The 16,227-nt window shown below is 43.7% G+C and overlaps 1 protein-coding gene across 3 annotated transcripts in view; it reads right to left on the bottom strand.

Moving 5' to 3' along the window:
- The window catches only part of LOC140688319 (trafficking protein particle complex subunit 9-like), a 103,919-nt gene that overhangs the window by 53,213 nt on the left and 34,479 nt on the right, over nucleotides 1-16,227 (bottom strand). The window contains exon 2 of one of the 3 annotated variants that reach the window (XM_072946948.1): nucleotides 14,844-14,914. The exons of 1 other annotated variant lie outside the window; for it this stretch is intronic. In XM_072946948.1, coding sequence (XP_072803049.1) covers nucleotides 14,844-14,891 — 48 coding nt within the window. In that variant the 5' untranslated portion in view covers nucleotides 14,892-14,914. Of the gene's footprint in view, nucleotides 1-14,843; nucleotides 15,163-16,227 lie in introns of those variants that run through there. One more of the 3 variants, XM_072946947.1, reaches the window with a different exon arrangement.

Raw genomic sequence — 16,227 nt, 5'->3', positions numbered from 1 at the left:
CAATATCCCTGGGTCTCCAAGGCCTCTGGTGGTGCTGTTCCTCTTAACACACACTAGCTGGGCTGTGCTAGTTAGGGACTGTAACTATCTTTTGAAAATCGAGGATCACTCCTTTCACCCTGGGAGAGGGAAGGAAGGAGGATGTCACAGCCTCATGCCTTCAGCTCATTTTTAACAGAACCAAGCCCTGCTTTCACCACTGTAATCACTCTCACTATAAAAACACGTGACATCAACAAGCACAGCCATGATAACACCTGAAAGTGTTAAAAGTACTTACCTGCAGCAGAAAAACTGAGGGAGGAGACAGAAGCTCTCTCAGCACTGAGGCTCCCTTTTTCCGACTCCAACTGGAGAAGCAGGGCGTTACAGCCGGAGGTTCTCAGCCCAGGGAGCAGTGCCCAGGCCACTGAGCTGGTCCTCCGGGAGCGGGAAAGGGAGAGGAGGGCTGCCCCGGGGGGGAGGGAAAGGGGAGGGACGCGGGCTGCAGCCCTGCTCGGAGGTCAGCCCCAGCCCCAACCCCAGCCCCAGCCCCCCGCCCCGTCCGGGTCCGCAGTCCCCGCCCACCCGGACACAGCCCTCCCAGGGGCGTGAACGGGCCGGCGGCCAAGGAGAGGAAGCCAGGGAGGAGAGGACTCGCGGGCGGGAGAGGGGAAGGGGACGCCAGCCGCGGACTGAGGGGATCCCGGCTGGGTGAGAGGTGGTAGGGGCACACCTGGCCCTTGGCAGCTGTGGCCGGGGCGCCGGGGCAGGTGGCGCGGGTAGAGGGGTCTGGCCTGAGCAGTTCATCTGAACACGGGCTGCCTGGCGCCCTTGGGGACTGTGACAGGCGGACCGCCCTCCCGCAACCGCCTGACCACTTTCCCGGGAGCACCCCACCTTGCACTTCCACAGCCAGAGGCCCCGGCCCCAGACAGGAACCAAAGTCCTACCGGGCGACAGAGTTGAGAAACCTTTGGGCCCGATCCCCGGCTAGGATATAGAGCTTCCAACCAGCGGACCACTTGGCACTGACTGCGCATGCGCAGGAGGGCCAGCGATCCTCTCTTGGTTCTGTGAGAGAAGGTGGGACAGGGAGGGAGGGAGGGAGAAGATGGGAGCGGGTGGAGAGGACGGGAAAATTGGAGAGATACAGATGGACACGATGAGCAGAGAGTAGGGAGGGATCTGGAGAGGGGAGGGTCTTAGCGGAGTTGGAGAGAAAAAGCTTTAACTCTGGGGCACCCCTAGGCGGCAGACCTGCCTCTGTACCCTTCTGTAACCCTTCAAGTTCCGCAGCTCAAGTTTTACTTCCCTGATCCAGCCCTCCATGGGATGCTTCTGCAGAAACTCTATGGGGATCACACCCATTGCCCCCACGCGGACCTGGGTTTTCTGTTGCTCTGAGAACCAAGCACCCGCAGGTGTTGTCGCTCAGAACTACCTTGGAAAGGTACATAATCCCCTTTTACACGCTGGGAAACAGGCAGGCAGGATCACTGCCTTAGCTCCACTGTCCCAGGTGTTGGGCTGACGGGGAGTGGGATGGTACAAGATCAGAGCCCCAGACAGAGCAGACTGCCTGAGTGTTGGTGCATAGTCCCCATCCCTCCTGGGTAAACCATACCCAACCCTAGTGGAAACATCAAGGGCTCACAGTAGTTCCCTGGGTGTGGGAGAGCTGTCCTCATGTGAAGGAAAAGTCCAGCTGGGCTAACAAGCTAAGTCACAAATCTAAGTGTGATAAGTGTCGGTTTAATGATCTAAATTCTGCTGGGCTATCTCATATATCTGAAGTTTAGTGTCAGTTTATTGGGCTAACAACCTAACTCGTAATTCCAAGCTCAACAAGTGTCAGTAATGTGATCTGCTACAAATTGATAAGCTCCAGTGTACTGATTCCTTGCTTTTTGTTCTTTGAGCCTTATTGGCTAATTCCCCCTTACTTGTAATTAAGCCTTTAAAACCTCATGTGCACGTCTTGGAGGTGCTCAGAACTTCAGAGCAGGAGCCCCACTGAGCCCACCGGCATAATACTTCTGAGTACACCAACACCCCGATTGGTGCTTTTCTTGGCTGGCCTGTTTCCATAACACTCAGCTCCAGTGCCCAGCTTTCTAGGTAGATAGGAGTGTTACCAAGTCGAAATTCTTTCTCCTCAGTGCAGGACAGGACAATAAGTTGGGAGACCAGATGTTGGGGCATGGAATAGCAAGTTTCTGTAGACCTAGATGGCAAACTAATGTCCTGGAAAACCATCTCCCCAAGTCCCAATTCAGGATCCTTTCCTATGTGCTTGGTTGTTGCAAACTTCTTAGTGTAGGAATTCCTTCTTGTTAGAATCCTTTCTTCTTGCAGCTATCTGCGTGGGACAGATCCCTGCAAACCTCCAACAAAACAAACGTTATTTTCTATTCTGCAATTTGCTATCTTTAAATGAATGAAAAAGTGTTAAATATCCTTAAAGGTCAGAGGCTTCAGAATAGGCTCTCCTGTATATTTCAGGCTCCAGGCGACATTGATTACAAGCAAGATGAAGCCTAGGAGACAGAGCATAGGGTTAAATTCAAAGGAACAGATCTAATATGGAGTCAGATTTGTTCTGTTCTATTACCCGGCCAGAAGCCACTTGAGGATTTAAATCCGTTTAAGTTAAAAATAACTAAAATTTTAAAGGAATTTACATACATAGGTGGGAATGTGCAAAGCATATCTGGAACAGCACCCAAAGGATAGCAAACAGTGGCATCTCCAGAGAGGGCTGAAAGAACAGAAGATGAGGGAAAACTTCTTTCACTTGTGTATTTTTGTGCTCTGTTTGAGTTTTTTTTTTAACCATTTGCTTGTATTTCTTTTTCAGTTAAAAAAACTGTGTAATGGAACAAAGGAGTAACTAGCATAGCAAATACAGCAGCCATGGAATCACTAAGTCATCACTTTTGATTTAAGCCAGAAAGCATTTATGACTCTCTCCAATGTGCAGTCGTGTTTTAAGAATTCTTTTAATATAATTATTACTATTATTATTATTACTACTACTACTACTGCTACTACTATTAATATAACTATTATTACTATTATTTTATGAAATAATAACATGGTTTATCTCACCCCTGCCCATGGCTGGTGAAAAACCAACTGAGTTTTTCTTGAGTTGTTTTCCAAGGAGTAGAGATGAGTTTATAAACAGAACACATCTTCAGGGTAAAACAGGCAGAGTGCTTTTCCAGCAGGCCAGACAGCTATGAAGGGTTTTCAACAGAGGCGCCCAGAAGCTGAGAGAGAAAGCCTCCAGGACACTACAAAAAGCTGCCCAAACTGCCTTCTCCATGGCACTACTGAAATAGGAAAGAACAAATCTGACTCCATATTTGATCTGTACCTTTGACTTTAACAAAGCCAAGTTAATATGCTCCGGTCTTTTCATGGGTTATGATGTGACAGAGGAGATGGACAGGTCAACAAGGAACCACTCTGCCGTGATTACAGAGCCGGAGAAAGGGATGGGCTGCAAGATGTATGACGCAGCCGCAACTGTGCCCGTGCTTCTAGGCAGGTATCCAAAATCGCCTCGACAAGGTGTCAAACACTTGTGCCCACGTCCTCATCAAAAGACATGTATTAAAGACAAATGGAACCATATAAAAGGCCAATACCCTTGCTGGGTACACCGTCCAAAGAACAAAGTCTCAATTTGACAACTGGCCATCTCGGTTCCCTGGGATTCATTCTTGAAGAACCTTAAAAACCACTCCTCTGCCCTCAAGAAGTGCTCCATATTTGTCCTATCTTTGGCTCAGGGATGGAACACGTTCAAGTGAACTTTAATGTCTGCACAGATTTGACTGTCTTTCTCCAGGTTCACTTGTCCATTCCAAAGAGGCCTGAGCTAAGCCCATCCTCCGTAAGATCTATTCCCTCCAGTGACAGCTCATTGAGCCTGCAATTAAAAGCCAAGTGAACAAGACGGTCCTCAGCTAAAAAGTTCACCCACCCTTCACTGTTTTCTTAATCTCCTCTCCTGGCTAATTGCAACAGACTAACACCTCCCTCCACCAAGATACCCAACTATGTCATTTTGTCTCCCCAAAGAGAAAGTAAGGTCCATAAAAGAGGAGAAAACTACATAGTCACCTCTGAATTCTTAGCATATAGTAATGTCAATAAATAGAACTCAGATTATTGCTACTTTCCTTTAAAACCTTTCTGGTTATTTGAATGAGACCTTGGAAGAGAGGTGTTTGCTGTCCAGTATATTGATCCACAAGACTCTGGAGGCATTTTTCGGAATAGCTGTTCACTGATTCATTCAAAACACAACTTATCAATCAAGGAGTAGCTGTGCTTTTCTGCCAGGAGTTTGTGGTCACTCTCATGCCAGAACAGCTTTAAACTATATCCTTACTTTGGATTTGTTATTTTCCCCCTCTTCCAAAAAATTGACTTTCCTTACTTTCTTGTCTTGAGGAATTTTCTTTTTCCTCTTTCACCCTTTAGTAAACCAAGATTCTCAGGATGGGCAAGGCCCATTATATGATCACCCATCCAACTCCTAGTGTGAGAGGCCTGGGGCTAAACTCCTGCCCTCCTGTCAAGGCAACTGAAAATCAGTTCAGGAGCCAACCAGCACACCACGGATTCTAACGCTCACTTATCTCCCAGAATACCTGTGTTCTCGTTTGTCTTGGCTTCTGAGGATTTCCCATTTCTTGACAATGAGTTGTGCAGCTTGAAAGATGAGGAAGGAAGGTTTTATTTCTCAATCAGCATTTTAAGAAACTTGTCTAATGAAGGTTTCCAAGAGGTTATACAACCCTCCATTGCCGAGACAGAAAACACACTAGACATTTTCTAAATTTAGCTCTCATGTGCATTTTTCTTTGCTTTTGTTTTCTTAACTGCTAACAGACATTATTTAATTAAAAAAAAATAAGGCCCCAAAAAGGATAGAACACTGAAGGGGCAAACAAAATTAAAGGGCAAAGACAGAAAAATGATAACTACTCTACAAAGTTAATATAATACATACACTATGTATCAGATCAGCAATTCTCAGTAACAGCTAATTGAAACATGACCATGAGGTAAAATTTCTCTCCTGTCAGGACATGGCCAACAGAAAATACAATTAAACCAACAAACTAATATCCTAAGTCTGGCAAGGTACAGAAGGCTACAAGCTAAATGTGTCTTCTTCTGGAAGAGAAGGAGACACACAAGCTCTTCTCTGTGGAGCCGGAGCCCACGGGAGGACGGTGAAGTGAGCTCTGTAAGTACCCAATTAGCAAAGTGAGTGATGAATAAATAGACGTGAGCTTTGTAGACAGTGATGATACTACTATTCATTTGTCCTTTAAAGTATGACTTCACTTTCAGTGATCAATACATCGGTGTCCTCAGGAGTTGAGATTTTAGGAAAATGCACAGCCTGGGCCCAGACCTCCTCTTTAAGCTCGTGACTCTGCGTAGATATCTCAAGGGCACTCCCAACTCAACCTGCAAAGAGCTGACTTCATGGTGCTCCTCCCATAGCCGTCCTGCCCAGGGCTCCTGGTCGGAGGGTAAGGTCTCCCTGCGTCTCCCAACTCAGGCCCATTACTCACAGATGTGAATGGACCCCTCCTTCAGGGACCAGATATCCTCAGTCACAGAGTACCACCACCCTCAACTGACCTACCAGATACTCACTGGCACTCACTCAGCACTGACTCTGTGCTGGAGACCACGCTGCACACTGCACAGTGTATCTCACTGGATCTCCACAACAGTCCTGGGAATTGGGTACATCACTGCTTCAATTGATTAGATAAATTGTTTCAATTCCTTGTGTGTGTCATTCAAACTGACACGGCTACTAAGCCACAAGCCTGGGCCTGAAAACCACTTGAAAATTGAACACTGCTACACCTCGCAGCCACCCTACTCTGACTCAGCACATCACCTCCTGCCAAGCCTTCTAAACTTTTCCAAGCATTCTACAAGACAAATGTGAACTACGAGAGCAGCCTATTCTCCTACTTAAAATCTGTCAATGATGGTGCACTGCCCTTAGGAGAAAGCCCCACCGGGCTTGAGCACAGCCTAAGACCCCAGCATCCGCGTTCCCTGCGTGGCCGCGCTGCCTCACCCAGCACGCAGCTCTACACGTGCCGTGTCCAGGACAGGGATGCTGACTCCGCACAACCCAGGGCTTGTCTCACTCGAACAATGATCACATTCTTCAGTGTTCATCTTCTTCATTGCTGACTCTCACAAAAATGTTTTCTCATGATGAATCAATATCTTTTTCCTTACAACTTCCCATCATTGATAATGAGCTCCCCCCAAAAGAGAGAAGACCTAATTCTCAGTCTCCTTATCTGTAAAGTGAGAATAACAAGGAAATATATGAGGTTTTAAGAGAAATAATATTCATGTGAGGCTGAGGGACAATTCCATCATACAGTAAGCACTCATTGTGTGCTTACTTAATATTAGTAAGAATATATTGCATTCTAGCAATCTTCAATCAATGTTTTATGACTTTGTCCAACAGGCTACTGACAAACTGTTGGATGAACCACTTTGAGCAGATCAGCACTAGCGTACTGGGAGAGGTAAGCACTGACTCCAGTTACAGCTGCAGCCACCCAGCACTACGGGGCGGGGGCAGTTTGCTCAAACTCTTACATGTTGCTTGAGCATTTAGTCCTCGTTATAGAATAAAGATAGGTGTTCTTTAGTCAAATCTCCTGAAACATAAATCTTCAAAGATTGATGCAAATTAGGTTTCAAGTACAACACTCTCACTAGAATTTATTTGAAAATTATAGTCTTAGCTACTCCGCACATCAAAAGGGCATAATCTTAATGTATCTGACTAAATACACTGAAAGGGTTGTTTAAAAGTAATTAAGAAGAAGCCATTCTGAATAAGCTCTCAGTATCATCTGCACAAAGCCCCAACCATGGGTCTCATTTCTCACTTCCACATAGGTGTTTTCAAGTAGCTTACCTTGGGTCTTGGTTTCTTATAACACGGGGCGGGGAATAGTTGTGGATAGATTTATGTAGCAAATATATACCTAGGGTATTTGCTGTGAAGGAATTCTAGAAATAAGAAGATTGATATATAGTACCACCCATAAGAAACTCAGCCTTTCCTTTTACAACAGCATTAAAAATAAAGTGAGAGATACATTTAACAAAAATTTACAAGATTTGTACATTGAACTTTTTGAAGTATCAACAAAATAAATTTTAAAAGATCTACATATATGGAAGACATTCCATTTTCATGGAATGATTGACAATATTATTAAAAATGTTAAGACTCCTCAAAGTGATCTATATATTCAGTGGAATCCCTATCAAAATTCCAGCCAACTTCATTGCAAAAATTGAAAAACTGAACCCAAAATTCATATGGACGTGCAAGGGGCCCAGGACAGCAAAAACAACCTTGAAAAAGAAGAGTAAAGTTGGAGGACTCACTTTAAAGTGTACTAAAATGCTATAGCACTAAGTCAGTATGAAACTGGCATAAGTTTGGATAAATAAATTTAAGAGACACAATAAAAACCCACGGGGAAAACTTTCATTTACAGACAGTTTTCCACCTGGGGGCCAAAAACACTCCATTGAAAGAATAGACTATTCAACAAATGGTGCAGGGACAGCTGGGTATCTGCAGGCAAAAGAATCAATCTGGAATCTGAACACCCATATTTTATATAACAAATAAAATTAATTCAAAATAGATCACAGACAGAAATGTAAAATTTAAACATAAAATTTCTAAAAGAAGACACAGTATAAATCTTTGTGGGCCTAGGATAGGCTTTGGTTTCCTAGATACAAAACCAAGAGCACAAGTGATAGAAGAAAAAAGCAGATAAACTGGACTTCACCAAAATTAAAATCTTTTTATTACAAAGGACATCATCAAGAAAGTGAAATGACAGGGGAAATGGTTATCTCAAGTCAGAGAGGACGTGCTTAGTAAGAAAAATAAAATAAATCGTTTCATCTATCTACCTCCCCTGTAAAGAAATTGTTTTAATGTTTAAAAAAATATAGTGAAAAGACAGTTTGCAGAATAGAAGAAAAATTTTGCAAAGCATGTATCTAATAAGAGAGTAGTATCCAGGATATATAACGAATGCTTTCAACTGAGCAATACAAGAAAATAGACACAATTTTTAAATTTACCATGAATTTAAATAGATATACAAATGGCCAATAAGCATATGAAACGATGCTCAGCATCACTAGCGAAATCAAGAACAAAATGAGATGTCATTTTACACCCACTAGGATGGTTATAACCAAAACATGGACAATAACAAATGTCGTTCAGGAGGCAGAGAAACCTCATATGCGGCCAGGGGAAAGGGACAATGCTGCAGCTTCTTTGGAGAAGTCTGGTATTTCCTCAAAAGCTTAGAGTTGTATGGCTCAGCAATTCCACTCCTATATGTAGAGTCATCCCTCAATACCCTTGGGTGGTTGGTTTCAGGAACCCCACACCCTGGATACCATAATCCAAGGATGTTTGAGTCCCTTTACAATCAGCCATCTAGATCCATGTAGTGGAAACTACAGATATGGCGGGCCAAATGTACAGCCAAAAGAATGAAAACATATTCTCATAAAAAATTTCACATCAATATTCATAGCAGTATCATTCAGAGTAGCCAAAAGTTACTAACAATATCCATCCATCAATGAACGGATAAACAAAATTACCAAGAATAGGCCCACAAACTTTTGGTCATTGAAACTTTGACAAAGGAGGTGACAACATACAATGGAGTAAAGACAGCCTCTTCAGCAAATGGTGTAGGGAAAACTGAACAGCTGCATGTTAATCATTGAAGCTAGACTACTGCCACACAGCATACACAGAAAAGAATTAAAATCTGTTAAAGACTTAAACATGTAAACAAGACACTATAAACCTCTTAGAAGCAACCATAGGCAAAACATCTGACATACATCTCAGCAATGTTCTCCTAGATCAGTCTACTCAAGCAATAGAAAAACAACCAAAAATATACAAGAGGGATCTAATTAAACTTACAAGCTTTTGCACAGCTATGGAAACAGTAAGCAAAACAAAAAGACAACCAACCTATGGAATGGGAGAAAATATTTGCAATAAATGAAACTGCTAGGGGCTTAATTCCCAGAATATGTAAGCAGCTGTTACAGTTAATATGAAAAAAAACAAACAATCAATTCAAAAATTGGCAGAAGTCCTAAAGAAACATTTCTCCAATGAAGACGTACAAATGGCCAGTAGCCACATGAAAAAATGTTCAATATCATTATCAGAGAAATGCAAATCAAAACTGCAATCAAGTATCACCTCTCACCAGTCAGAATAGGCATCATTCAGAAGTTCACTGACAATAAATACTGGAGAGGCTGCGGAGAATTGGGAACACTCCTACACTGTGGAGGGAATTCAGTTTGGTGGAGCCATTGTGGAAAAGTGTATAGATGTTCCTCTAAAGACAAAAAATTGACCTCCCATATGAACTAGCAATGCCACTCCTGGGCATATATCCAGAAGGAACCCTAATTCAAAAAGACACCTACACCCCAATTTTCACAGCAGCACTATTTACAATAGCAAGACATGGAAAAAACCGAAATGTCCACTGAGAGATGACTGGATAAAAAGGTTGTAGCATATTTGTCCAATAGACTACTATTCAGCCATAAAATAATAATAAAATAATGCAATTTGCAGCAACATCAATGGACGTGGAGAATGTCATTCTAAGTGAAGTAAGCTATAAAGAGAAAGGAAAATACCATATGAGATTGCTCACAGGTGGAATCTAAAAAAAAAAGAAAGAAACAAAAAGATAAACTTATCTACAGAACAGAAACAGACACAGAGTCATAGAAACCAAACTATGGTTACCAGAGGGGAGAGGGTGTGGGAAGGAATAAATTGGGAGTTCAAGATTTGCAGATACTGAGTATGTAACAAATAAGCAGCAAGTTTATACTGTATAGCACAGGAGAATATATTTAATATCTCATAGTATCTTGTGTTTAAAAAGAGTATGAAAATGAATACAGGTATGTTCCTAATTAACTGAAATGTTGTGCTGCACACAAAAAACTGACACAAAATTATAAACTGACTAGACTTCAATGAAAATATTTTTAAATAGACCAAAAACGAAAAAAAGGAAAATGATATTATCAAACAAAAAGAATAAAGTACTAATTCAGGCTACAATATGGATGAACCTTGAAACTTTATGCTAAAAAGCCAGACACAAAAAGTCAAATAGTGCCCTTTAAGGTGAACTGTATTTAAGGTTTTATTTTACTACTCCTTTAAATTTTCTGGTGGTTTGAAATCTATCAATATCAAAATAAGATGTATTATACATTAAAAGCTTAAAACGCTTCCTCACAGGAGGGCTTTTATTATTAAATTCAGAAACGCATATAAAGCTCTTGGAAAAACACTTTGCACGTCCACACACAGTGACTGCTGTCACTGCCACTCAGAGGGTGGTGCCAGCACTGATGAGAGCTGCTTCCACTCGCTCCCCTGCAGACAGGAGTGAAGGCCTGAGCTCTGACAGGCAGGGTGAGCGTGAACCTGGGTCAGACACAGCCACGTCCCAGACTCTGCATTACCCAACTTTCTTACACAAACTGCAACATGTAATGTAAACACGCTAGAGGGATGTACCTTACAACACAGGGAATACAGACAATGTTTTACAGTAACTATAAATGGAGCATCTATTGTACACCTGAAACTAATATCATATTTTAAATCAGCTATATCTTTCTAAAAAATTAAAAAATATTTCTAAAATGTTATCACTTTAATATTCAATTCGGTTTTTAAGTAACTACTAAATAGTTTAGAATGTATAAAAGCATTTAATTGTGCTGTTTGTTTACATATTTATTCACATTCAGCCTCTTGCTAAAGAGAATTTAAACAATTCTTTTAAAAACAGCTTAACAACCTTAACAACGAAAAGGCAAACCTGAGAATGAAGAGAAAATGGAGATTCAATACTTAAATGAAACCAGGGGGAGATAAACTCATAAAAATGGATTCCATGAAGTCAGAGCAAGTGTTAAAGGCTGACTAGAAATTCAGCTGTAGGATTCTTGGCAGCTAAACCAAAAAGAAAAGATGATGGGGTGGGTGGTAGAGCGTGTGCTTAGCGTGCACGGGGTCCTGGGTTCAAGCCCCAGGGCTTCCACTAACAGATAAATACGTCTAATTACCTGCCCCCATAAAAGATCACCAAAGAAAAGAAAAAGAGAAATTTCTTTCCCAAAAAACCCTGATATTAAATTTGGATTAAATACTTAAAAAAAGCAAAAAAGAAAAATAGAAAAGATAAGTGACACTGTGAAGGAAAACCACAGCTGGTCTAACAAGCTAAGTCACAAATCTAAGTGTGATAAGTGTCGGTTTACTGATCTAAGTTTTGCTGGGATACCTGGTAAATCTGAAGTTTAGTTTCAGTTTACTGGGCAAATAAGCTAACCCGAAAATCCAAGGTGAACAATTGTCAGTAACGGGATCTGTTCCAAATTGATAAGCTTCAGTGTACTGATACCTTGCTTTTTGTTGTTTGAGCCTTATTGGCTAATAGTCCCATACTTGTAATTAACCGTATAAAACATCATTTGCACATCTTGGAGGGGCTCAGAGCTTTGGAAAAGAAGCCCCTCAGAGCCCGCCAATGTAATAAATCTCAATACTCCAACCCTCTGAGTGATTCTTGTTTCTTGGCTGGCCTGTTGTTTCCATAACAACACAAGGGATAATGCCCGTGGGATTAATCTGCAGTGGCTGCTGGCAGGTCCCCATGTCTCACGTGGGAAAATCTGAAATATCCTTCTCAACACTCAGAGTCATCATAAGCCCACCCCAAACCTGCAGCCTTTAAATGCAGGAGCACAGGTAGGGCCTGGCCTTTGCTGTCTCTGTGTCATCACAGTGAGACAGGATGGAAGGGGGAAGAGCACAGCCATTCAAGGAAGGCCACCGCAATTAACATAGAAATGGTGAAGGATTCAAACCCCAATAGGTCTTGAGGCTCAGGATGAAGAGATTTAACTTCTAGCAGATCTTGAGATTCAGTAAACACCCACTGTAATAGTAACGTGGTGAATAACATGCCCCAGGCACCATGGCAGTCCCAATGATAGCCGCAAAAGGTCAAAGGGTGGGAAATGGCCAACTCCTGGGAAATGGCCAACTCCTTGGAAATCCCAGCCCCTTGCCCTAAGGCTGGTCCTTCTACTTATTAGCATATGAAACCACCAAGCCCAAGAAAACAAGCAACACAGCGCCACCTCGCGGTCACCACTCTTTCCCTCTTTGGGGAAGGCCCACAATGTGTGGAGTGTGTACCTACTTCTAATCTGAGCATCAAACCCCCACAGCTCGTGAAGTTTCTCTTGCCTATCAATGTATCTCTCTGAATAAATATACCTTTACTCAACACTGGCTTGCTCTTGAATTCTTTACTGCATGAAGTCAAGGAACAAAATCTGGTGGGGCACATCCCAGGGACTCAACAAAAGCCTGGGACACAGCCCTTCTCATGCCCAACGTTTTTTTATTCTTCTATCAACAGGACTGGTCTGTGAAGGGAGGTCTGAGACCCCAGCTAAGGGACAGAAGCAGCCTCCAGGGCTCCAGCTTGCAGGCAGCCTCTCCCCCAGCATGGGTCTTGGGGTCTGCCCGGTTCTCTGTGTTTCTCTGTTGTGCTGACTCCCCAGCCAGACAGCGTACTCCTAGGCCTGTCCCCACAAAACCCTTCTCTCCAAAATACAAGCACATCATGTCACAATCCTCTTGTTCAACCAGGAAATGTTCAGCCCACTTTTTTCCTCCCCAATAAAGTACCCAACTGTCCTCCCTCCCATCACATCAGTTCTTTTTTTGTGAGAACTCTGCACTCGCCACACCCCATCCTGAACACAGGTGTCTTGCTGGCTGTGCCCAAGATGTTTCTTTCTCACATAGCCTGCGTCCTTTCTCTTTCCCCTTATTACCTTAAAAAAGCCTTTCCTGAGTCACCCACCCCACTGATTCTGAACTCACAAAGTGCTGTGGTTGCAGTCACTATGTGCATACCTCCCAGGTTTTGGCTAGGTTTCCATCGCAAGATCTTCATTAAGGAGCTGCATCAAGAAGTTTAAAGAGGCTATTCTTACATCTGAGTGGAGGAGCCTGCAAAAAATTTACATGGTTTTGAAGAGAGAGTTAACCAGGGACAGAGAAGTCACGGGTCCTAGTCAAAAGTTTCATGAGGCAAAATGTTCTCCCAAGGCTCAGAGTGGCTTCTGAACATGGAGTCGGCAGGAAGGAGGTGACAGGCAGTGATTAGGGTGGGTGATACAGGGTACGCTCCCCCAGCTGGGAAAGAATAGGTATTTTTCTAGTTTTCCAAACAATTTCTTACTGCCTTTTTTCCCTTATTACCACATACCATTTCCTACGAATTAAGCATATCAATGTAAGTTATTTGGGGCAATTGGGAGAAGCTACACGATGCCATTCACAGGGCCGGGACATGACAGCCACACCAGTCTAGGTTGAAAGACCAGTGGGAATATTTCCATAGTAATCACGGGCATGCAGCAAACTCCCCAGCTTCAATGACCTCCTCTCAAAGTTGGCGCCAATAAAGCTACCAGTCAAAATGCGTGACGATTATGGCCAACATCTGTTTATTAGTTAAGTGCCCGTGAGAGCTGTCGCTTAATGGGGAATGAGTACGATCAATGAGGCCCTGTCTACCTGCCCACACGCGCCCTGCCTTCCTGCCTTGGTGCAACAGCAGAACTTGTTTAGCTGAGATGAACACCCCCAGAGCAGCCCAGACGGGAAAGCTCCCAGCTCTGCACGGCGAGACGTGTTCCTTTCCTTCTCAGAGCTGATCACAGTTTGCTGTCGTCTGTTTTTATGTTTATCCCTTTTGTAACTGCCTCTCCTCCGGAGATTTTGCTCAAGCAGCACGGGGCCAGTTGTGTCTTGCGGCCTGCCGGATATTTTGGGCAGGGAAACAGCCGAGCCCACATCTGGCTCTGGTGCTGAACGGAGAAGGCACAAGTCCCAGGGGCCCATGCTGAACCGAGGCCCCTGCACCCAAAATTATGGTCTGACTTTGGGCAAATTACAGTCTTTTTTACCCTGAGATTCCTCATCTGTCTATGAAAATAACTGCCCATGGAACACAGAGTTACAAGTATTAAAGGAAATCACCAAATTCACAACCTAGCCAAGGGGCTACCAGTGCATCCTCAACAGATAAATACTGCCTTTACGGCTCTGACACACGCCAAGCTTGGTGGCCGCACAAAGTGTCAACTGCTAAGTGCCAGTGTGTTAAGTGTTTCATGTGTGCTATAATACCCTTTAGAACTTACAACAATCCCAGAAAGTAACGAATATTTTCATGCCCATTTCACAGATTCACCAACAGGTTAAGAGTGGTTACATTCTAGTCCAAGGTGCTATGGTGAGGTAATGGCGATTTCAACGTGAATATGGCCCCAGGCCTGGGCTCCATCTCTGTCCCATCCACCTGACCACTTGCCTATGAAATCCACCTGTCCAATACCCAAGTTTGAAACCGGCCAGCTCTTAAATGCAATGTGTGCCACCGTTTGTCTATGTTCCTTAATTACCATAAACTGTTCTCAGAACGCACTTCAGAAAGGAAAGTTGGACTCACGTCCCTGCCCACAAAGAAGAGGAATTCTGCCTTGCCTTCTCCTGTAACGTGCAGAAACCCTTCCCATTCACCACCGAATCCTTTTGTATGCTTCCTCCGTGTTCATGTTTGCACACGGCTTATTAAAGTAGAAGTTACCTGCAGTAATTCCATCTCGGTTCCTTTCCAAGGTTCCAGATTATCCATAATCAGGGTAATATCATAATTTTCTGTGAACGAAAATACTACAATGTGAATGAAAATACTGCAACCATGTCACTAAACAAAGAATGCTGAAAACAAGTCATCAGCGACTGCTGCCGCACCCCAGTGAAAACAGGCCTGCAGCCACTCACAACGGTGCCCTCTGAGCAGACTCAGAATAAGAAAGGACAGATTACTGGCCCTAGATAGCTAGGTGATTGTCTAAAGAATATATTCAGTGAGCCCAAATGTTGGCTTCCTCCCATATATTGAAAAGCACTAAATTCTTGAACGTGAGATACCTGGCTTTCTTTAGATAACAAGCAATGTTTTATTGTTCTAACTACCTGGTCTTTGTTGTAAAGCTCCTATATAATCCTAGCTTCTCCCCTACTCTTGGGAGCAGTCCCTCAGAGTGTTCCGAGAGGCGGTCATCCTGGCTCGAGTCCTCCTGACAAATAAAACATAACTCTTAACATTCAGGCTGCACGTTTATTTCAATCAAGTCCCAAAATAGACACAACTCATCAATTCTGTAATGGGACACACTGGATCAGGAACCAAAAGAGTGTAGTAGTCCCGAAGAACTACGGCTCCCTCTTTCTTCCTGTCATTATACAATCCCACCAGAACTCATTACTATGCTGTCTGCTCCTCTGGCAACCAAACTCATAGAAGAGTGAACTCAGCAGAGCACCATGCTGGGGAGAACCCCCCGCAGCAGCACTGCAGGCTGCCTGCCCTCCCGCACGCTCTGCCGACCGCTAGTGTCCTCCGTGGAGACCAGGTCAAAAGAGCTGTTCCCAAAAACTGCAAAGTCCCACATATTAAATAAAAACGTTTTATTTTATACGATATGTTACGTATATACCCATCTGTGAAAACAGCTTTGCCAGAAGCCCAAACCTTCAATATTAATATGCAAAGGCAAACCCGGTCCCCAAGGGAAAACAAGTCTTAAGACGACACTAAGGCCTCCAAAGTCCACTCCACGACAATGAACCAAACTGCCTGTAGGTCTGCAGCTGCAGGAGGCTACATGTCTGCTTTTAAAGCAGCCCCTTCCTGCCCTCGTGTGCTACAATGCCCTTTTATGCCCTCCCATCGCAGGGCAAGAGCAGCTGCTGCAGAAACTTGCAGGGGCCTCAGAGCCAGGGATTATGCCCAGGTCACACTGCAAACCTACTGCCCGCCTCACAGCCCCCAGCCAGGAGGTCACCTGGAAGTCACAGCAAGTGCCCCAATCCAGAAGTCTCTTCATTTGCCAGCACAACTGATCACTGGTCTCCAACCTTCGTCAGTTTTGCACAAAACAGCACCTTCTACTGTGAAGCGGGTG

The sequence above is a fragment of the Vicugna pacos genome, chromosome 22 (assembly GCF_048564905.1).
Source record: "Vicugna pacos chromosome 22, VicPac4, whole genome shotgun sequence".
NCBI lineage: Eukaryota > Metazoa > Chordata > Mammalia > Artiodactyla > Camelidae > Vicugna > Vicugna pacos.
Note: the sequence above shows the minus strand (reverse complement) of the source record. Positions and strands in the feature narration are given on the sequence as shown.